Here is a 23,329-nt window from a genome sequence, read left to right as displayed (position 1 = left end):
CCTGTGTGTGAGGGTGTACACTCACGCCTCCTGCTGCAATACGCACGGTGCCCCCCCGGACCCCCCCATTCCCTCACCGCCCCCAGCGGAGGAGGGAGATCTTTATCTGGCCCCTGGTGCTACAGGAGTTTCAGGCTTTCTAACCAGCCAGATCTCCCCCGCCTCCCCACCCCAGGCCTTGCCCCCTCCATCCTCTGCACAGGAAGTGGGCTGGCCTTGGGGTTTTAGTCTTTGGTGGCTGGCCCCATCAGCCGTCTACTACCTGGGCCGAGGGAGCCGGAGCTGGGCCCTGGGGAGATGGCTGCAGTCCCAGCAGTGGAGAGAAGCAGAGAGAGCACGCCGCAGCCCCATGTCCCAGCTAGGTAAAGTCCCACCTTGCCCTTACCCTGCCCCTGCCCAGTCCCCAGGTACCCGGGGCTCCCTCCTGGCCCCTGCCACCAGCCAGGGGGCTGGAGGCGAAGTTCACGGGGATGACTTTCAGCTCTGACTCAGATCCTCCAGAAGTTTCTGCCTGAACTCCCATCTGCCAGCCCTCACCCCCAACCTTATCTTAGAATCCCCCAGTGACGAGGCAGGCCCTGCTCTCATGGCTCAGGCTTGAGGAAAAGCTGGTCCCTGGTCCTAGGCTTTCCCTCCCTCCCAGCTCTCCCCATGGGAGGCCGGGGGCTACTTTGGGATGAGGGGCTTCCCCAGGCCCTGTGCTGGGCCCCCCCAACCCAGAGGGGTGGGGAAGGAGGTGGGAGTCCTGGGAGGGGCAAGGCCAGCTGAGGCTCAGATGTGCTGGGTGCCCAGAGGAGGTGTGGGATGTGGGTGGGAGAGGTGCGGCCTACACCGGGGAGGTGCCCCTGTGTAAAGGATACCTTAGGAGGCTGTGGGGCGAGGGGAAAAGAGAGGGACGCCTCTGAGACCTGGCTGTGAAGTGAGTGTGCTGCGAGGTTTCTGGGAGCCCTGGGCTGGAGGCCGGACCCCTGGGTTCAAGTTCAGCTTTGTCCCTTACTTGGCGGTGTGACCGGTCAGGTCAGTAGGCTCTGCAGGTGCTTCTGGAGGGGATGGGACTCCACCTCTGGGGCTCCCTGCGGGTCAGGCTCTCCCTCCACTCCTGGGGCCGAGACCTCCCACCCTTAACTGTGTTTGGAGCACCTGAGAGGCAGAGCCATCCCCAAGGGTCCCCCTGCTTCCCCCACAGCCAGCATCCCACGCCCAGCTGGGGAGGCGCCCCCAGACTTAAACAGCAAGAGGGAGCCCTGTGGTGGGGGGTTTGGCCAGAGAGGATGAGGGGAGACGGGGTCCGTCAAGGTCAGAGGTCAGGTAGGACGTGTCTCCGGCTACCGAGCTTGTGCTTCGTGTCCTCCCCCAGCCGCCCGGTACCCTACATCCCATGATGTCAGCCCTGGCAGAGCCTCAGACGGCAACTGACTGAGTTCAAATCCCAGCTTTACCCCAAGAGGCTTAACGAGTACCTCAGTCTTCTCATCTGATAAAAGGAGTTATAATGGTACCTACTCATGGGGTTGCTGTGAACTTTAAATGAGGTAATATCTGCGAAGTGCTAATGGCAGTGCCGGGCAGCGTGAGGGCTGAGCGTTAGTCATTATCACCACTATCATCATTATCACTGTCACCACCATATCATTACCATCACCATTACCACCATCATCACCATTGTTAATCTCTTCCTCGAACTTGACATCAGATGACCTGGGTTTGAGTCCCATCTCTTGGGCAGCTCTGAGCATTAGTCTTGGTGTCTATCAAATAAGGATGACAACACACACTCTCAGGGCTGCGCTGGGGACCTAATGAGTCAGTAAGTCACGAAGGGCAGGGCACACGGGCGTGGGTGTGCGTGAGAATCCAGGACGGAAGGCACTGGGGACTCAGAGGTCCCACTTGCCCTCCCTGAGGCTGGGCCTCTTCCTTGCTCTGTGACCTTGAGCAGGTTCCTTAACCTACCTGAGACTCGGTTTCCTCCTCTGCAGGAGGGTCAGCCTTGGGGACTGCTAGAAGCCCTCCTCACCCTGCCCCCTGCATCCTCCTCGCGCTTTGCCCTCTTGGGGTTCACTGCTGCACCCTTTCGGCTACAGGTGGAGGGGAGCTCATTCTAGATGATGCTACTTCTGCCCAACTCGCTTCGGCTGGGGCTGTGGTTTGGCCCTGACCTTCCTGGGATCCTGCACACCTTTGCCTCCACCCTTCTCCTCTCTCCCTGAGGCTCTGCGCCAGACCCTGTCCTGGTCCTGGCTGGCCCTGCTGGCGGGGGTCCGGCCCCAGGTGACACCCTCCAGGGGATCCCCAGGGCCCCTCCCCAGGGCCATGATCGATGAGTAAGGGGCACAGGGGTCTTGCTGGAGCCCCTTGCCTGGGCTTTGTGCCCTATGGGGTCCCAACCCTGCGCCCTTTGCTATAGGGGATTGGAGGGTCCAAAGAAAGAGGCAACCAGGTCCGCTCCGGGAGTGTTGCCCTGTGGGGACAGTGGGACGGGCAAGGAGGTGCCCCCGGGTACTTCTCTGGGCTCCTTTCCACACACAGGCCAGATGCCCACTGGTCGGCCATGCCCCTGCCGGTCCCTGCCTCCCCAGGGTGTGGATGGATACTGTGGGCCTTACCTCTGGGGCCAGCGCCTGGGACACGGTCTGGGCAGGGCAGAACCATGTGAGGGAATGGACTTTGGGGTGGAGCGCGGGGACGGAATCCCAGCTCTGCCTCTTCTGCGATGTGACCTTGGGCTGGTTAATGGCTTGGGGCCTTGGTCTCCTCATCTGTGTAAGGGGACAATGCATGCACCCAACCCCTGTTGCTGGGCAGATTAGATAAGCTGGTGTACGGGAAGCGCCTGGCACAGGGTGGGTGTCCAGTCCCTACCCGCCACCCCACTCCCTCCACGAGTGTTGCTGTGAGGGATGTTGTGAGGTAGTCAGCACACGTCTATTGGGCTCCAGGCAGTCTACCCTGGCTCAGATTCCACAGCTGCCTCTTATCTGCTGTGTGACCTTGGGTAATCTGCTTCACCTCTCTGTGCCTCAGTTTCTCATCTGAAAATGGGGATAATGAGTGTATCTCCAGTAGATGCTCTTATTGCCGCAGTTAAAGAGTTTAAAATAGAGCCCAGCATAGAGGAACCTGTTGACAAATAGTTTTGGTGTGGTTAAGGGAGCAGCCGGGTAGAGAGGAGGTGGGTTCTAATTCCAGCTCTGAGCTGGCCTCCCTATGTGGACGTAAGCAAATTCTTTCCTCTTTCTGGGCCTCAGTGTCCCCAACTTTTGAACAAGGGCTTGGGCCTGCTCTGAGAGTCCTTTCAGCAATGACAACATGGGTCCCAGAATCTCAAAAGGAAAGGAAAGAACATGTGTGGGATAGAGGGACCCACAGAGACGAAGGCCCTGAGGCTGGCATGGTGGGGAGCAGAGGGGTGCGCCTTGAGAGGACAGGGCCCAGCCGGTCTCTTGGGCAGGGGAGGACGTGGCTCATGCTCTCTCCCCTGCTTCCTCCATCCAGGGCTCCCTTCCCCAGCTCCCACCCGTGGCTGTGATGGCGGCTCCTGCCCTGTTCTGGTGTCTGTGCCTCCTTGTCCTCTGGCCCCTGGCCATCCCTCGGGCATCTACATCGGTGAACGGTGAGGACCCTGGCATCTGGACCGCTGTGCTTTCCCTCAGGGAGGAGGCCAAGACCCTTCTAGAACTTCTTCCAGGACCCCTGCTTCTTGGCAGAAGCTCCATCCGCTGGGGCAGGAGGCGGGAGGGGAGGGGGGCAGTGGGACCAGAGACCAGGTGTCCGCCTTCTCCCTCAGCCCTCCACCTGCCCGCACCGCACCCATGTGCCCCTCCAAGCCGCAGGAAGACACCGTCTTCTTGTCCCTGCCCTGCCTCGACCTGTCTGGGGGTCACTGCAGGCTATGGGGCTCAGTTTTGTCCTCTCTCAGATGGATTCACGAACCCCTTCTCTGCCTGCCAGGATTGACTACTTCCTCACCTGGTAGGTACAGGAGTGGCGGGCGAACCCCAGAGGGCCATGAGCACCCTGCAGCCAGCCATGCACGCCTCATCTTACCAGCAGATGCTTCCAAGCTCACGTGCTTCTACAACTCGAGAGCCAACATCTCCTGTGCCTGGAGCCGGGATGGGGGACTGCAGGTCACGACGTGCCACATCCATGCCCAGCCGGATAAAAGGTGTGTGTGGGGTCTACAGACAAATGTGTGGAATCTCAGGGAGGTTGCCCAGGTCCACCAGGACCAGGACAGTGACTATCAGAATCTCTGCTAGTCACTGACGTCTAGACTGTTGAAATCCTAGCTCTCAGACCCCAAGAACTCTGCACTTTGAGAATCTTGGACTAATAGGACCCACAGACTCTTGGGGTCACAGGAGTCTGGAAGAACTTGGGGGTCGGATACTTAGACTCCTGGACCCTGAGTGGCAGTGGGGCGTGCAGTCCAGGCTGCAGTGGAGGGGCTGGGCGTGAGCCAGACAAGGTAGTTTGGGGACATTGGGCTGCTCACCTGCTGTGCCGAGGCTGGACTCAGTGTTAGAGGCAAAGCGGGCAGAAGGGGGATCCCCAAACTTTTTGAGTAACGTGGGCTTTTGACAGATGCCTAGGGCAGCTGTGGGGACAGGGACCTGGGGAGTGGCTGGGGAAACTGGAGACTGGGAAGGAGGTGGTGAAGTGTCACCGTGATCCACACACCCTGGTGGCAGCCAGCAGAGGTGGCTTTGGGGTTTGACCTTGGCTCCCAGGTGGACGGTGATTCCAAGGGGCTCTGAAGGCCCCATCAAGGGTCATCTTCACCCTGAACCCTATGGGGAGACTTTGGAGAGCTTTAGGCGGGGAAGGCCGTGTGTCCTGAACTGGTTTGTTTCTAGATCACTTTAGCCGCATCGAGGCCTGGCTGTGATGAAGAGGCAGGAAAAGATGCTCAAGAAGGGAGGTGGGCACGTGGGGGTTGGCATAGGGCCCGGGCACAGACCAGCAACGCTGCATGGGGACTCTCCCAAGGGCCAGCTCTGGTCGGGGTGGGGGGGGTCCGTCTTTTTCTTCTAAGAGGGTTCTTTTGTCTTGAAAGGCAGTGGAACGAATCCTGTGAGCTGCTCCCAGTGAAGCCGGGATCCTGGGCATGTAACCTCATCCTGGGACCCCCAGATGTGAGTAGCCGTAGCTGAGGGGAGAGGCCGGGGGGCCGGTGGGTGCAGAGGGGCGTCCTTCCGGGGAAGAAGCCGGGGCCCAGCAAGCCCGGTGGCCAGGGGCTGCGGCAGAGCAGGCTTCTGGGGCTGAGGAGGCAGAAGGAGGGAGGTGCCATCCAAGGAGAACAGAGGCCTGACCTGGGGGTCGAGGGATCTGAGGTGCGTGAGGCATCGGCCGCTCTGCTTCTGCTCCTGCCGTGTCCCCCACGCTTTGTGGAGCCTGCGACACTCCTGTGTTCTTCACCAAGTGGGGAGAGCACCTACTAGTCATAATAACCTCCGTATCCGACGCCTCCCGAGGTCTGGGCAAGTACAGGGCGGGGTGGGGTTAGCAGTGTGGATCGCACAGCTGGACGGTCCGGGTTCCAGCCCTGGCTCCATCGCATACCAGCTGGGTGACGTTGAGCATCTTCTGAGTCCCCGTTACCCCTTCTGTAAAAGGGAATAATAACGATCCTTACCCGGTAGGGTTGTTCTGAGAATCAAGCGAAAGCCACCCAGGACAGAACGTGCCCTTGACCCGATTGCCAGGGGATCCTTACGACTGTGCGTGGGTGCCAGCACTGTCCCCTTCTTACCAATGAGGAAACTGAGGCTCAGGGAGGTGAGGTCCCTGCCCAAGTCCCATAGCCAGGGAGAGGCAGAGCTGGGATTGAACCCAGGTCTGTGAGACCCCCAGCCTGGGCCTTTCAACCTTGCACTAGGCTGCCTCTCAAAGAGCAGGAGGCTGTGTGCATCAAATTATTGTCTGGCAAACCCTTCTTGGCAGCGGTGGGCACCAGAGATGCCCAGACCACATTTTCCAACCCTCATCAGGTTCTACACATTCTCCAGGAGCAGGAGACTGTGGAGATGAGCTCACATGACACAGTGTAGCTGATAATGGCAGAGCCCCTCGAACCAGATCGCTGTGCCCGTCCCCTGCAGCTCTGCAGGTGGTCTGGCTTCAGATCCCGGCCCCATCTAGCTGTGTGGCCTTAGGCAAGTCCCTCGGCCTCTCTGTGCTTCAGTCTCCTCACCTGTAGGATGAGAATAGTAATTGTGCCCGTCTCATTGGGTGCTGAGAGAATTAAATGAGATAATATACGTGAGGTGCTTGGTAGAGTGCCTGGCACAGGGTCAGTACTCAGCAGAATGTATTATTGGCATCTTTGCAACAACGACAATTACATTAATAATAATACAGTAAGTCCCCTACATACGAACCTTCAAGCTGCAAACTTTCAAAGGTGCGTGTGTGCGTTTGCATGTCCAATCGCGTAAGTTAGTTCACGCGTCTGGCGTACATTGTCACGTGAGTGCATCCTCTACAAGTGGTTGTGTTTTATGCACTTTACTGGACAGTACTGTATAGAGTACAGTCGTACAGTATCTTTCTTTCAAGCCCGGGATGCCTGGTGAAAGCAAGTGTGAAAGCAGTGGTATGCAGCCGATTGTGTTAGTTGGGTACCTAGGCTAACTTCGTGGACTTAACGAACAAATCGGACTTACGAACGTGCTCTCGGAACGGAACTCGTTCATATGTAGGGGACTTACTGTAATAATGTGATGATACTATTATTATCTTGGAAAATCTGGCCCCCACAGCAGCTGGTAGACGGTTGGGGCGGGGTCCTCGGGGTGGAGACGAAGCAATTGTTCTCCGCTCCAGGAACTCTGATGATCAAGTTCAAGGTTTGCTCACAGTGGGCCCTGCGGCAGGTCAGAGGGGCTGTGCCCGGGGTCCTGGGCCTGAAAACACCACCCCGGACCCCGGAATGCAGATGCTAACAGAGCCTGCACCAGACCCTCCTCCTGCAGGGCTGCAGAGCTGCCCTCCGCACAGGGAGGAGGCCGCCGTAAGCTGTTCACTTGGCCAGGGCTACAGTCTCTGTGGGGCTCTGGACGCAGAGGCCTGAGTTTGCATCCAGGTTCCCCTGCTGACCGGTTGCGTGATTTGGGGCAAGGTCCTTAACCAGTCCCAGCCTCAGGTTTCTTACCTGCAATGTGTGGATGGACAGCTGTGAGCTTCAGCCAGAGAAGTGCCTAAGGTACCTGAACAGGGCCTGCCCACAGGAGATGCTCGGTTCCTGGCCATTTCCTTCCAGAAAAGTGAAGGTGTGGGGCTGGAGAGAGATGGGGAGAGGAAGCTTTCACACTCAGAGCTATAATGCAAGGATAGGTCCGGGCCTGCACCTTCTTGGGGGCTCATCCTGCTTGCACACCTCTTGTGACGGGGAACTCCCTCCCTCCCAAGGCAGCTCATTTCACTTGGATCAGGGATTGACAAATTACTATGGCCCATGGGCCAAAACCAGCTTGCTGCCTGTTTTTATAAATAAAATTTTATTGGCACACAGCCAAGCACATTTGCTCTCATGTTTTTTCACGGCTGTTTTCACACGACAGCGGCAAAGTTGAATAGTTGTGACAGAGACCACATGACCTGCAAAGTCAAGAATATTAACTAACTGACCCTTTTCAGAAAGCTTGCTGAGCCCTGCCTTAGGCGGAGGGGCTCAGGGAGGGGGTCTTGTTTGTCGCAGTCACGGTCTCCCCTCCTGTCTTCCCCCGTCCTCATCCCAGCAGCCTCCCCCTCCCCGCACCAGCTGCCGGCAGCTACATCCCTGGCCTCCTTCCCTTGCAGTCTCAGAAACTGACCATAGTTGACGTCATCAACTTGACCGTGATGTGCCGCGAAGGGGAGAGGTGGAGGAGGATGATGACCCAGAATTTCAAGCCCTTTGACAACAGTGAGAGAGGACTCCAGGGTGGGGCTGGGAGGGGGTTGGAGGGGTGGGCACCTCCCTCCCTGTCTCCCCCTCTGGGGTCACCCTGCTCCAGTCTCTCCCCATCAGCTTCCATGCCCACATCTGACCAACCCACTGCTCGCTGAACTTGGCATGAAGTCCCGGGTCGCTACCCTGGTGTTCAAGGCCACTTGGCCTGGCTTCCCTCTCCAGCACGCCTCCTCTCGTGGCCTATATTCCTGCCACACCAAAGCCCAGCTCTCCAGATTCAACTTGCCCATCCATGCCTCTGAGTCCTTGCACGCGCCGGCCCCACTGCTTGGAAGGCTCTTCCCACCCGGAAAATTCCCACTCACCCTTCAAGGCTCAGTGAAGAGTCACCTCCTCCAGGAGTCCTTCCCAGACTCCCCCACCTCCTTCAGGGTGTTTATGTCCTGGGTCTTTGCTGCCTGATCATGGGTCTGTCTCCCTCACTGGGCTGTGAACTTCCCTGAGGGCAGAGCCTCTGCCATCCCTGTGTCTCCATTCTGAATAGTCAACATCAGGCTCGATCTGGGCAGTGCTCTGGGAAGGTTTGTTGAACGACTGAGTGCTCTGCCCCACCCCCAGCTTTCACCCCCCTCCCTTCCTGAACTTGGAGGTCATCTCTAGGGAAGAGACGGGGGCAGAGGGTGAGATCTAGGGTTCTACATGCAGCCCTGCCTTAATTGAGTGTAATCTGACTGGCAGATCATTTAACATGTCTGAGCCTCAGTTTCCTCATCTGTAAAGTGGGGATAACCAATTACCTGCTGCCAGTGGTTGCTGTAAGGAGTCTATAAGCCAAGACACAGAAACTACTTAGCACGTGCTCAGTAAACATTTGCTTATTATTATTTGTGTATTTCTACAGAGTCTCAGAAGCATCAAAATTTAGAACAATTGAACTTCAGAATCATACAATCTTACAGTCATATAAGGTTGATGAGATAGAATTAAATAAAATAAATGAGATGATCCAGGTAAAACTCTCTGATCAATTCTGAGTGCAGAGAAAGGCTGCCTTGATTCATTCATTCAGCAGGTATTTAATCAAGAGCCTACCATGTGCCAGGTAACGTTCCAGGAACCAAGGATACCCGAAAGAATCAAGTCATTGCCATCAATGAGCTCAGAGTCTGGTGGGGGAGACAGAAAATGAATAAAGGACCAGAAGTAGATATTTAATACGTTGGGTGTTGATAAGTGCTAGGAAGAGAAATGAAACAGGTGAGGGGCACAGAGAGTGGTGGGTGGTTGGGGAAGGCTTCTCTGAATATGTGCTCTTTGAGCAGGGACCTGCCAGTCTCTGGGGAAAGGGAATGCAGGGAGGAAGAAGCAGCTTGTGCAAAGGTGGAGGTGGGAGCCCGGCACGGTTTCTCATCTCAGTATCAGCCTCCGGTGTCCCCCAAGCTTTTTCTCTCTCCTTTTTTCTCTTCCCGTCTCCAGTTCGTCTGATGTCCCCCCACTCCCTCCAAGTCGTCCACATAGAGACCCGCAGATGCAACATAACCTGGAATGTCTCCCAGTTCTCCCACTACATTCAAAGCAATGTGGAGTTTGAGGCCCGGACAAGGTCCCCGGGCCACAGCTGGGAGGTGAGTACCTAGCTCCATCCCGACCTGCCCTGATTCCTTCCTGTCCTCGTCACCCTGTCCATCCTTCATCTCAGCAAAGCCACAGGAGCCCCTAAGCCCCTGCCGCTCCTCTGTACTGCCTGCCCTGTTCCCCCTCCCTCCGTGTGTCCCCTGACACCCCAGGGGTCCAGCTGGTGGTGGATTCCAGGCAAGACTTACAAAGCCAAGGGGCAGGCGACTGCCCTGTCTGGAGAGTTCAGAGGCCCTGAGCAGCCACCCTTCCCTCTTCAAATCCAGTGTGGTCCAAGTCCATGGAGTTGGGACTTCCTGACGGTCCAGTGGTTAAGACTACGCCCTTCCCTTGTAGGGGGTGTGGGTTCGAGCCCTGGTCAGGGAAATAAGGTCCCACATGCCAAGGGGTGCTGCCAAAACAAACAAACAAACAAACAAAAAACAAGTCCACAGGGGCTGGTTGCTTACTCATTCATTTATCCATTCCTTTATTCGCTCACTCACTCACTCAACAAACATTCACTGAGTACCTACTACGTGCTAGATGCGGGGAGAGAGTGGAGGGCGGGCCTGATGAGCTGCCTGCTCTCAGGGAACTCACATGGGGGATGGGGGCAGACAGCTGGTGCCCAGAAACAGGAGACTATGGGATGTCAATACATACTATCATGAAAATTAAACGTGATAACACAGTTGAGAAGGGCTGGGCCAGGCTACTTCAGACTCAGGTGACGAGGGAAGGCCTTTCTGAGATCTGGGGCTCAAACAGGAGCTGACCTTTTGAGGATCTGGGGAGGGACTTCCAAGCAGAAGAAAGAGCCATTGCAAAGGCAAGACATGGCCTGTGTGTCTAGGGCACCGGAAGAAAAGCAAAAAGGGTGATGCAGAGGTGGGAGAAGTGTTTGGGAAATCCCTCTTTCTGGTTGAGTGGAGAATAGACTATAGCAGAGCACGGGGTGGGGGGCGGAGGGGAAGCAGGGCGACCTTGTATGGTGCCCAGAGGTGGTGGGAGCTCAGACCTGGAGGAGAAAGGAGTGGAGAGAAGGCGGAAGGGTGCAGAAATAGTTTCCAAAGGTGGAACCAGGCTCTGGACGTGGAACCAGCTGATTGGCAGATGGCTTTGGGTGTGGGAGGTGTTTAGGATGATCCTGGAGTTTTGGGGCCCAGCAACTGGGTAGTCAGGCAGCCTTTCTGTAGGATGAGGGGACAGTGGAGGGCAGGTGGCTGGAGGGAAGAAAGGAAGGTGCTGCTCTGCTCGGCATCTCGGCCAGCCCTGCCACAGGAGGTGAGGTGGGCAGTGGGGACCCCTCTGGTCTGACAGCCCTGTCTCTGCCCCAGGACACCCCGCTGCTGACCCTCAGGCAGAACCAGCAATGGATCTCCCTGGAGACGCTGGCTCCAGACACGCTGTATGAGCTTCAGGTGCGGGCCAGGCCCCAGCTAGGCAACCATGAGGCCTGGAGCCCCTGGAGCCAGCCTCTGGTCTTCAGGACGAGGCCTGCAGGTACTGAAGGGGAGCTGGGGTGGGCATGCAGCTCCGGCGGGAGGCAGTGGCTGGTGCGGGAGGCTTGGGGTGTAGGTATACAGCCCTTTGGCCATCATTAGTTCACTTGATGTGACCCACAGGCTGGGCAACATGGGCGTAGTTTACAGATGGGAACAGGGGATCGGTGAGGGGGTGGGACTTGCCATTGGCCTCGTGAGTTAGTGGGGAGGCCGGTGAGGCTCCTTCCACTCTCTCCACCCTGAAACTTCAAACTCTTGGTTTCTGCCGAGGTCAGGGGTGGGCTGTTTTCACCTGTTAGCCTGTTTCCTCATCTGTAAAGTGGGTACCATGGTACCGAGGCAGGGATGCTGTGACGAATCCTGTCGGCCGTGATGCCCCATGTTGGCTGGGCACACGGCAGCTCTGCTGGACCAGCTGGGACCCTGTAAAGGCCTTGGGTCAGAGGTCGGCCTGTCCCTCAGCACCAGGTCATGGGTGGGGGATGCTGGATTGAGCCAGGGTGGGTGGGAGCACTTCTCTAACCCCTCCCCTTCTCCTCCTCCCACCCCGGCAGCAACCAGGAAGAAGACCCTGCCCCTCCCTTCGATGGGCCACGTCGTGTTGGGCCTCTGCTGCACTCTTGGTTTCGCCATCTTGGTTTACTTGCTGACCAGCTTTCGGTACAACGGGCTGTGGTAAGAGCGCTCCCTTCCCTGTCTTTCATCCTCCTGTCTGACACGACCCCCTCCCCGCCAGGTCAGGCTCTGGGCTGAAAGCCCTGTTCTCACTCTCCAGTGCCCCCTCTGCCCTCCCAAGAGCCCCCCCCCGCCTAACACCTGGCCTTTCCACCAAAGATGGAAGCCCATGGAACCAGCCCGAGGGGAGTGGGGCAGGGAGAGCCCCATGGGAGCCCTGTCCAGAGCATCATGCCCAGGGCTTGAGTATGTGTGTGCGCACGTTCCAGCTGCCTGTGTGTTGGGGGCGGTCCTCATGCGTCTGGGCACTCATTTGTTTATTCCTTTATTTACTGAGTCCTACCTCTGGACTGGGTACGGTGCTGAGTGCTGGGAACGCAATGGCAACCACAGGCATGTCGTCCCATCTTCATGGACCCACAGTCCCATGGGGGAAGGCAGATACATCTTAATCATGCACGTTTATAACGACACACGTGATTAGGCTGGTGAAGGAAGGAAGGTACCATATGTACTGCAAGCAGACAACAGGGAAAGGAACCTCAGCTAAGGGGTGGCCGGGGGTTGTGGGGGTGCTTCCCTGAGGAAGTAATGATTCCACTGAAATCTGAAGGAGAAGTGAACCAGGCAGGGAAGGGTCGGGGAACACATCTCAGGAGGAGGAAATAACTTGTGCAAAGATCCTGGGTGGGAACAAGGCAGGAGCATTCCAGGAACTGAAAATGCAGGGAGGTGGGTGTGGCCAGAGACCAGAAAGGAGTTTGGGACCCGAGCCTGGACCTCTGGGTGGCAGCCAGGTTTTCTGGGGTCTTGAGGCTGTGGCATACAACTTGAGGCAGATGCACACAGATACTGGGGCACTCAGCTTGGCAAGCAGAGCATGGGCTGGAATTCAGCCTCCTTTCACCACTGCCCCCCCCACCCCCCAAAAATCCCCAGGTGCCCTTGGGCAGTGCACAGCTTGAGCCACCGTCCATGGCAGCCTTGACTAGTTGGCCCACCATCTAGCCTCTCTCCTACCTCCCTCCTCTTGGTTCACTCTGCTCCAGTCTTCTTTGTCCCCTACCGCTCTGGCTTGCGTGGTCCCCCACCCTCACATCCTTCTCTTGCATGGCAACCTGCCCTCTGTCTCCACATTACAATGAAGGGTAAACTTGCACACTTGCTTCACTGTCTGGCTCCCCATTAGAATGTCAGTCCCTTAAGAGCAGGGACCTTCTCTGTTGGCTATTCTTGTGTCCCCAGTGCCCAGCACAATACCCTCCCTTACTGGGTACACGATCAATACTGACAAAATAAATGAACAGCTCTGCGCCCTGCCCTCAGAGCTGCGGGGGGCTGATGGCAGGACACTGCGATCCCCTTCCCTTCTCACCCTCCTTCCCTCCCTTCCTCTCCCCTGTCCAGGCTGAAGAAGGTTCTGAAGTGTCACATCCCAGACCCCTCGGAGTTCTTTTCCCAGCTGAGCTCCGAGCATGGAGGAGATTTCCAGGTAGGCGTCTGTAGGTGGAGGGCAGAGTAGGCAGGTGGCACGGGCTGGCCAGAGGGTGGGCGGGGGTGTGGAATGGGTGGGGAAGAGGTGCAGGAACAGTGGACTTTTGCCCTTTTTGGAAGAAGAAATGTAAAGTGAGCTGCCTCGCGTGTGGGCACGGGCCCCTTTCCCCTGTGTTCTCAGGCTGAATGGCAGCTCCCGTCTGAGCCAGACTGCCTGGGCTCTAACCCTGGCTCCACCACTTCCTGGCTGTGTGGCCTTGGGCAAGCTCTCGAACCTCTCGGTGTCTCAGTTTCCTCACCTGTAAACTGATGGGTGGTGGGGGGATAATGTTACTCTATGTATGGTCCCAAGGACATTGCCTGGCACACAGCAAGTGCTCACGAAGCTCTAGCCAGAATGACTGGCACCAGGTTGTTGGTGGAGCAGGATTTGCCAGGTGCAAGTTCTCTCCACCCCGCTCCCTGTGGGGCTAGTGCTTTCCCTGCTCTTGCAGAAACTCCCTGGCCAGGCTCCCTGACTTATCACAGACGTTAGCAAGGCCTCTAGGCATTTCTAGTTACAAAACACAGATTCATTTTAAAAGTGCACGCCCACATGTCAGAACACTCAGCGCCATTTAAAGTTTAGTCGTCTCCCCTCCCTCAGCCCACACATGCTTCAGGAAGGAAGTTTCAAGGGGGTAGGGGATGTGGTGGGCTGCCTCTACCACCCCACCCCCACTCTAGGCTCCCTGGATTGGTGTTGGTGGAGGAGGGGTGAGGTGGGGGCGGAGAGAAGCCAGGAGGAAAGTTGAGGGGCTGGAAAGCCATGCTGGACCAGAGCAGTCAGGAGCCGGCTTTGGTATTCTCTATCAGGGCTGATCAGAGCCCCTTCTGGAATTCTTCGGAAAACTCCCATGACTGGGGGTAGCTTACCTACAGCACTCTTGATGTCGGGGAATGTATCTCCTTAAAATTCCTCCTTCAGCCCTAAAGGTAGTGAGCTCCCCATCAACAGAGGTATTCAAGTCATCCGGCTGGAGGCAGGACTAGATGCATCCTCAGACCTCTTCTGCCTTGAAGTCCTTCTCATTCTATGGGCTTAGGACATTTTGTGGTGGGACTGGGGTCCTTTCTAGAGAGTTGCGAGCCACTCTATCTTCCCACGAGGCCATCCCCAGGTCTAGATGCCTGGCCCAGGCCTGCTGTGTGGAGGGGGTATCCCGAGGAGGCCCTGGGGATGCATGATGTGACTGGGGGCTGGCCAAGAGGGACCCCACCCCCTCCTTTGCATGTGGGTGACAGGCCAGCTGCTGTCTCTCTCTCTGCCCCAGAACCCCTGCCTCCACGACCGCAAGGCCCACTGCCCTGCCTGTGGGACCTGGGAGTGCGTGTGCCAGTGTATGTGAAGGGGGATGAGTTTCTTCCTGTGCCCCCTGCCCACCTGCGCTTCAGGGCATTGTGGGTGGAGGCCTAGGCCCAGGAAGTGCCTGACCACACACACCTCTGAGGGCGGCCCAGCGAGGCCCAGCACACCAGTGCCGGCCCCAGGCCTGGCCGCTTCTTCTGGCCACTGCTCAGCACTGTTGCCTGGCCCTGCCTCCGCGGCTTCTCCTAGCGTTGGAGCCACACCTGACCTGGCTCTTGCCCTGCCTCCCTAGCCTGCTATTCCTCTTTGCCATCCTTAGTTTGTCCTCGCTGTCCCTCTCTCTCGGCCTTTTCTCTGTAACGTGAACTCCTGGTTTGGGGGAGGGGGTAGATTTTGTTGGGTGGCTCAGCCCCGGGAACTCACTCCGGGGATGGAGAAGCAGGATGTTTCTCTTCTGGTCCATTAATTCATCTGCAGAACATCAACTGGGCCCCTAGGCCCTGTGCTGGGCACAAGAGTGCAGGGGGCCTGGTCCCATCAGGCCTGGTCCCTGTGCTGGGGGGACCACAGTCCAGCTGCAGAGGGCTCCCAGGACAGAAGGCTGTTGGGGGTTCTCAAGTGCACCCTCTTGAGGCCCCGTCACCCTGCCCTGAGGGGTGACCACTCCCCTACGCTTCTGCTGGGTAGTCTGCGTTTTACCTGTGCCAGGTGTTTCCACCTTCATTGTCTTCTTTGACATCTCTCTGCTGGCCCATAGTGAGGAAGTCAGGAAAGGGGCAGCTAAATGTTGTGGAATTGAGGCTCAGAGAGGTGCAGTGACCTGCCCAGGGTCACACAGCTAGAGAGTGCCAGCGCCAGGGCTGGAAGCCGGGTCTCCCTGTTCCTTGCCAGGCCTCTGTGGACTCCAGAGCAACTGAGAAGTGCTCTGATGGGTGCTTTCCTCTCTCTGTGGATGAAGGGCGTGGGGGGTGGAGGGCTGCAGGGCACCAGGAGGGAGTGGTCAACTGGGGGACAATTAGCTCCCCACTGGAGATGATTCCATGGCAGTGTGAGTGGGGAACCTGGGACCCAGCTCTTCCACCTGCTGGCTGTGTGATCAGGGCCAGGGCCAGGGCACAGGCCCTCTCTGGGCATCTGTATGGTGACCGTGATGTGCTTTCGGGACCCTTTCTGCCTGAGCAGTGGTTGGTTGGTTTACACACTCACACTGGTCCCCACCAGACACTCTGAGGATTCTACCCATTGCTATGTTCCCGGGACCAAAAGCGGCACCAGGCTCACAGGAGCTGCTCGATAAACAGTCACACGTTGAACCAAGACATCCCCTGGGCACCTACAGAGAGCCAGGAAGGCCTGTGCTGGGGCTGGGAAACAGCCACACCCCCTGGGCTGATGCAGAGGGTTCCCCAAACCAGTGGGCAGGGTTTGTGTGTCTGTGTTTGTGTCTGGGAGGTGGGGGCTACAGTCAAGGAGGGCTTCCCAGAGTGGGCAGCCCTGAGCGGACTGCTGAAGGAGGATGAGATAGGGGATGTTGCCGAGTCTGGAAGAGGTGGCCACTCACCCTCCCTCTGCTCTTTCTCCTTGCAGAAGTGGCTCTCCTCGCCCTTCCCCTCATCCTCCTTCAGCCCCAGCGGCCCAGTGCCCGAGATCTCCCCACTGGAGGTGCTGGACAGGGACGCCAAGGCCACGCAGCTGCTCCTTCTGCAGCAGCAGGACAAGGGCTCGTCATCCTCAACCGAGACCAGCGGCCACTCGGTGACCAGCTGCTTCACCAACCAGGGCTACTTCTTCTTCCACCTCCCAGACGCGCTGGAGATCGAGGCCTGCCAGGTGTACTTCGCCTACGACCCCTTCACGGAGGAGCCCGATGAGGGTGGGCCCAGGGTGCCAGAGGGGGCTCTCCTCCCACCCCTGCCACCTCCGCCAGGGGAGGAAGACGCCTACTGCACCTTCCCCTCTGGGGACGACCTGCTGCTCTTCTCCCCCAGTCTCCTCGGTGGCCCAGGCCCCCCGAACACTGCCCTGGGGGGCATTGGGGCTAGTGAAGAGAGGCTGCCCCCCACCCCGCAGGAGGGAGTCCCTGGAGACTGGGCCCCCCAGCCCCTGGCGCCTCCCACCCAGGAAGCCCCTGACCTGGTGGATTTGCAGTCACCCCCGGAGCATGCGCTGGGAGAAGCAGGAGAGGAGGTGCCTGTCCCCAGCCCGAGGGAGGGGGCCGGCTTCCCCTGGGCCAGCTCTCCTGGGCAAGGCCAAGTCCAGGCCCCCACCTCCTGCCTGACCCTGAACACCGATGCCTACCTGTCCCTCCAAGAGCTCCAGGATCAGGACCCGGCTCACACAGTGTAGACAGACGGCCAGGGCTGGGAGGCAGGTGGCCTTCCGCTGTTGCACCAGGCCCAGCTGAGGACTCTCTGTCTGTGAGGCTTGTCCACTGCTGACGCTCGGTGTCCGGCTGCCCCCAGTCATCTCTGGCCAGAGGGCCCTCACCCAGCCCTGCACACTCGGCTGTTCACTTCCACACCTCATTTGCTGCTCCCCGGTCCTACGGCCCAAGCCAAGAACTTCGGGGGGAGAGGCACTTTGACTCCACACTCCCGCATCAGTCTTGGAGTCCTGCGGGTTTTGCCTCTGAGGCGTCCCTCCTCTCCAGCCCAGCAGCTCCTCTTCAGGGAGAATTTGGGGTTCTCCACGGGCCTTCACCCTGCGCTCCTCACAGGGCTTCCTGCCCCAGTCACACCCCCCCGCACCCACCCACCACAGGACAACCAGAGTGCTCTTTCCAGAACACAAAGAGGGCTGTGCTGCTCCGGGTTTAAAACCCTGCCGTGGCTCCCCACTGCCCTCAGCCCCACTTCTCGGCCCTCCCCTTGCCTCTCCAGCATCGTGTTGGGACATTCCCTTCTGGTAGCGTCCCAAGGGTCCTACTGAGCCACTTGGAGCTCCCCCATTCCCCCACACCTTTACACATGCGCTTCCCTGTGCCTGGGGTGCCCTCGCCTCCCTCATCTAGGTGACAAGCTCCCTTTATCCTTCAAGTGTCAGTTCTGCTTCCCTGGGAGGGAAACACCACCTCCTTCAATGTGCGCAAACTTTGAGATTCGGTGCTGGAGGGACAGGCTCTCAGGATCACAGGGTGGCTGAAGAAAGTGGCCCTGTCACTTCCCATTTGGGATCTCTTGTGACCTTTGAATGCTTGGCTACAGCATCCTTAACGCTGTGGCCCAAGTATGGACAGAAATGCCCCGGCAAAGTGGACACCGGCTGGATCTTTCCACAATGGCTTCGCAGTAGCCTGCTGCTGGAAAGTAAACCCCTCCTAGTGGCAGGTCCTGATGCTGTCACAGGGAGCCCTCCCTTGGGCCCCTCCCGCTCCAGCCTCCACTGGTCTTTTCTGCAGCTCAGGGGCTGGCACACCGCCTCCAGATGGCAGCTCCACTCACTACACTTGGCACAGCGCACTTGGCACTCCATCATATTCCCTGGGTGAACTGATGAACTATCTGGCATCATCTTGCCTGGGCTCCCTGCGCCCAGCTGCCTTCATGCAGGGGGTACCATCCACCTCACAGGAGCACCCCTGGCGCCTTGACATTTCTGAGGTCAAGACTTGGAGAGGCGGCGATCCAGGTCCATTAGATTCCAGCATGCCCGCTTCAGTGAGAGGCTCATCCCCTCACGTGGCAGTCGCCCCAGCCACACACAGCTAGCCCCTTCCTTCTCGGTGCTCCCCACCACCCGTCCACTTCTCTCCCCTCTGTCCCTGGCACTGATCACACCTGTGATGCCTATCACAACCTCCCTTCTTGACTAGAGCTCTTCGGAAGGCAGGGTCCCCAGCAGGTCCCAGCTAACCCCAAGGCGTGAAAACACAGTGCCTGCATTTATAGGCCATGCTTGCAGCTGATTGGGCACCTGACACAAGCCCACCCATAGGTTCATCAGCAGCCTATGAGATGACTTAGAACAGAAGCTGTGTCCAATCAGGGAGGCCGGGCCTGAACTGACCAATCAGGTTTCTCTCAGTCTTGGGCATTTGAATACAGGGCAGGAGGGTGGCCCCAAGGAGCAGGTGCATGTGGAGAAGAGCCCCAAAAGGCTAGAGAGGAGTTAGCAGAGGGGCCTGGGCTCCTATTACTAATACTGCTGCTCCCCAGGGGGTTACTGCATTTCACTCAGGATTCCTGTTTCTTCTATGCCCAAAATAAACTCCCTTTTCCTGAGGTTGTCTGAGTCTTGGATCCTTACCATGGACGAGCTTAATTACCGGGCCATCGCACTTCCCACCTCCTGCCATATGGTGCTGTGTGTTCTGGGCCGTAAGTCTCCTCGGTCCTGAGGAGAGCATCAGACCCAAGCTCAGTGCCCACAGCTTTGCTGTATGTCCTCGGGCAAACCAGGAAATCTCTCTGCAAGTGAATTTCCACTTTGCAGAATTCTTGGGAGGGTTACATTTCTCAGGCTTTGGTCCTGTGTGTGTATGTATATATATATATATATATATATATATATATATAAATATAAATAATCTATGTGTACCATCTTTATTATTGTTTACTTAATATTTTTCTTTCAATCAATTCACTTTTTGTTTAATACTTTTATTTAAAGAAAAAATTTTATATTGGTTCTGTAAATGGGAAAACTGATATTCACTATAAATAAAAGGTAATGGTACAAAGTAAGTACAATAAAACAAAATGTTTCAATTTATTGCCTGCTGGGAATCTGCTCTATCTCTTAGTTTAAAAGGGAGATAAGCAAGTGTTGGGAAGCTGATGAAGACATGCCAGAACCAGAGACTTCTTCCTTGAGAAAATGCAGAAGGATTGTAAGGGAAATATCTTTTTCACTAAAAGGAGTCAGATTTATCTTATTCGGTGTCCAGGCACCATCTGATATGGTCTCATGGGAAAATATTGCTCTGGATTTTACATCTATCTAACTCAAGTATCCTTGACTCTGAAAACTTGGACCAGATCATGAATAGCAGTATCTGGCACTCATAAAGCTGCACTCATGGCAGACATTGCTAATCAATTGCAGTGGTGCCTGGCAGACATTGCTAATCAATTGCAGTGGTGCCTGGCAGACATTGCTAACTGACCATACTCCTCCTTTCTCTGGAGCTTGGATGCAGCCTTAGATGCTGTAGGCAGGCCGGATTGATCATAGCTGGTACCTGGTGACATGTCTAGGCCAGATAATCCCTCAGGTTCCTTCCACAACAGAAACTATTGTTCCTGGGCTTCCCTGGTGGTGCAGTGGTTGAGAGTCCGCCTGCCAATGCAGGGGACACGGGTTCGAGCCCTGGTCTGGGAAGATTCCCACATGCCGCGGAGCAACTAGGCCTGTGAGCCACAACTACTGAGCCTGCGCGTCTGGAGTCTGTGCTCTGCAACAAGAGAGGCTGCGACAGTGAGAGGCCCGTGTACAGCGATGAAGAGTGGCCCCTGCTCGCCGCAACTAGAGAAAGCCCTCGCACAGAAACGAAGACCCAACACAGCCAAAAATAAATAAATAATTAAGATAAGAAACTATTGTTCCTGACTCCGATTTTCTAGGCAGGGAAAATTGAGGCTGTTATGGTGGAGACTGGAAAGTTGAGAGGGCCCTATGAGCAAGTACACCCAGGGAACCCAGCTGTCCTTACTGTGTCTGATGGGAGACCTGAGCTGGTAGTGTGTGGCATAAGGGACCGCCTTACACCAAGTGGAGATGGACTGATGGGCTAGAAGCCACAGTATGAATGTCCAGTGTACAGGCCTTGGGAGATGGAGCAAGGAGGGAGCAGCTGGCAGGGGTGGAAGGAATGAAGGAGAGACAGGCTTGCCTGGGTCAGATTCCAGGAGAGAGGGGTGGCACCAGCTGGGGACCAGGCAGCCTAGGGCCTTGGAGAGCTGTCAGATGCAGAGCAGGAAGCAGGAGGCAGCCAGGGCAGATTGGGGTATAAAAGAAAAGGGAGGAGAGGTGGGAGGGCCTTCCAGCCCCTCAGGTCTCCAATTTCTTGAGCTGTATTTGTTCCTTCACTTCCTCAATCCCCCACTATCTCTGCTCTCCTCCTACCTCTCAATTCCCACTCTAAGCAACTTTCAATGTCTGCAGTTACCAAGCAAATTACGGTGAACCAGTTCATAGCTAGGATGAATAACTTACCACTGTCCTCCTAATTATTGGGAACAACCAGGACAATTTCAAAAATCATCAAGAAGCACATTTTAAAAGTGGGAAGAAGGCTAATATTTATGTTCCAGACACGGGGCCAGACACTTTTCAAGCAGCATTTCATCACCTGACAGGGACCTTGTGAGGCAGGTGTTATACTCCCCATTTTGCAGATTAGGAAACTGAGGCTCAGGGAAGTTAAGAAATGCAGCTGATTGTTGGCGGATCCAGGATTCAAGATATGGTCACATCTGGCCATGCCACACCCTTGCCTAAATCCCCAGGGAAACCCCCAGTGACTCCCTAAACCCTCAGGACCCTGGCCGAACTCCTTAATGTCATAGTCAATGCCGCGGGGACCTCGGGCAGGTCTCATCTGCTTTCATGCCTCAGTCGCTCCATCAGTGAATGGGGTAGTCAGACTGGGTGATTTCTAAGTGCTCTCCTAGCCCCGATAGTCTGTGGTTTCAGGTGCCACACGGAATGTGGCTTGTGGCTGGGTCTACATGTATTTCACTTCAAGAGCAGGAGGCTGGGCCTGCGGGGGGTGGGCATGAGAGCAGGGACCGCAACTGACTCATTTGCTTTGGCACACGCTGGTCCCTGGGTTTGAAACAGTCCCGCCATCCAAACAATCCACTCCCGGACTCCTACACATCCCTCAAGACCTTCAAGCATCCCCACTTGTCGGAGGCGCTCTAATTCATTCCAATTAGGGTTAATTACTTCCTTCTACTGTCTCCTCCTGAGACCGCTCTTTTCGAACCGTCTTTTGTGCTATGGGCCCGATCCTGTGCTAGATTCTGGGGATACAGGGGTGATGATAATGGTTCTGGAAGAAAATCAGCCAGAGTCCCATTAGCACAAGCTTTATTTGGGAATACCAGGCGTGAGGAGACTCTGAAGGAGCTTCTAACTTGGGGAAGGAAGACAAAATTTTGTGCAGGGCTGTAGTAAGGGGCAGCCAGAGTTCAGCTTGTATTGGAAATAACTGTTTGAGGATGGTTCTTGGAAGAGAGAGAAATTGTTCTTACAGATCAGCAGCCACCGTTTGGCAGTTTGGATTTTATCAACAGGCAGTGGGGGAGGGACAGCTATGGGGACGAGGACCTGTGAGGGCCACAGTAGAATGTTCTCCATCCTTCAGTGTCTCTTCAAGAGGGGCGTTTGAGCACTTAGCAGGCATCAGGCTCTGCTCTAAATGCATTGTATTATCAACTCACTTGATCCTTACAACAATGCCACAAGGGAGGGACTCTTCTTACCCATTTTACAGATGAGAAGACCAAGGCACAGAGTGGGTAATGACTTGCCCGAGGCCACACAGATGGAACCCAGTGGAGCAAGGATTTGAACCCAGGCAGTCCTTAGCACTCACACGGGCAAGCTCTTCACTGCTGTAAAGTGTGGTCGTTCAAGGATCTCATACAATCTCTCAGAGACCTGGCAAGGCAGGAATGACCAAAATTCTGGGTTCTGCGTCACAGATCCGGACAGGCAGCCCTGAGAGGATGGCGCCCTCTACCAGGCCACACAGTAAGTGTGGGTGGAGGGATGACTAGAAACTTGGGGTCTCACCCCTACATCTTGCTGTCTCATGGCCACTGTCTTTGGGGTCAGGGAAGGGGGGGGGGTTGGGTTGTTGATTAAACTTGAGCTCAGCACTAGCAGCCTGGGGTTGGCCCCTGAGACAGCCCCGGGACATCCCCTTGGCTGGCTCTGAGACATTTTCCACCACCGCAGGTATGACACACATCCCATCGCAGCGCCCGGGAGGGAGGGTGTCGGACAAAGCTGTGAGAAAGCAAGGCCGGAAGTGCTGAGTGGGGGGACTGTTGCTTGTGGGGATAAAAGGTACCCAGTCTACAATTCCAGGAAGTCAGGATGCAGAGGGGAGGGAGGAGCTGGCGGGAGATGCATCATCTTCCATTGCTCTGTGCACCTGGCTACACGCCAAGCCCTGGCCACAGAGAGGAGGCTGGGTGCTATCTGGTCTGCAAAGAGTCCCCAGCCCTGTGGGGGAGGGCATGACCACGGAGGACACAGATAAGTCAACTGACAGTCACAGCCTCCTGCTGTGGAAGGCGGTCAGTCAGAGCCTCTATTGAAAATGCCCGACCTGGGAAGGCTCTGGAGGCTCCTAACGCAGGCATGGTGGGTGAAACGTCGTATGGGGCTTTAGCAAGAGGGGCTCCGCCGCATTCGGCTAGTTTCAGATACACACACAGTAGTAGTCTCTGCTTATCCGAGAGGAGCACAGTCCAGACCCCTAATGGATGCCTGCAACCGAGGGTAGTACTGAATCCCATACGTACTATGTTTTTCTCCTATACCTACATATCTAGGGTAGATTTTAATTTATAAATGAGGCACAGTAAGAGAATATCTGAACTGCCAGTGTCACTAGTCTTGAGTTTTGGGGCCATGACTAAGTAATATAAGGGCTACTTGACCACAGCTCTGAGATACCACGACAGGCCATCTGATAACCAAGGTGGCTATGAAGTGACTAACAGGCAGGATATGCTGGACAAAGGAATAATTCACAGCCTGGGTGGGGCAGAGCACGATTTGAAATTTAGGAATTATTTATTTCTGGTATTTCATGTTTTCGGACTGAGGTTGACCGCA

At 56.2% G+C, this 23,329-nt stretch overlaps 1 protein-coding gene across 3 annotated transcripts; it reads left to right on the top strand.

Annotated features, from left to right (window-relative positions):
• Nucleotides 1-225: 225 nt before the first annotated feature.
• On the top strand, nt 226-18,801 carry IL2RB (interleukin 2 receptor subunit beta). Of its 3 annotated transcripts, none has more exons than XM_027107550.1 (11): nt 244-362; nt 3,496-3,613; nt 3,952-3,972; nt 4,054-4,168; nt 5,060-5,138; nt 7,804-7,909; nt 9,374-9,522; nt 10,852-11,017; nt 11,574-11,694; nt 13,102-13,186; nt 16,124-18,801. In XM_027107550.1, the coding sequence occupies exons 2-11, from the start codon at nt 3,529-3,531 to the stop codon at nt 16,880-16,882; spliced, it is 1,686 nt and encodes a 561-aa protein (XP_026963351.1). In that variant the 5' UTR covers nt 244-362; nt 3,496-3,528; the 3' UTR covers nt 16,883-18,801. The 3 variants fall into 3 exon arrangements, with proteins under 3 accessions (XP_026963349.1, XP_026963351.1, XP_026963350.1); XM_027107549.1 differs by having other exon boundaries at nt 4,051-4,168; XM_027107548.1 differs by having other exon boundaries at nt 226-362; nt 3,952-4,168.
• Nucleotides 18,802-23,329: the final 4,528 nt, after the last annotated feature.

Source organism: Aethalodelphis obliquidens, unplaced genomic scaffold (genome assembly GCF_003676395.1).
Source record: "Aethalodelphis obliquidens isolate GAN/ISIS:26980383/991018 unplaced genomic scaffold, ASM367639v1 scaffold8, whole genome shotgun sequence".
Taxonomy (NCBI): domain Eukaryota; kingdom Metazoa; phylum Chordata; class Mammalia; order Artiodactyla; family Delphinidae; genus Aethalodelphis; species Aethalodelphis obliquidens.
Note: the sequence above shows the minus strand (reverse complement) of the source record. Positions and strands in the feature narration are given on the sequence as shown.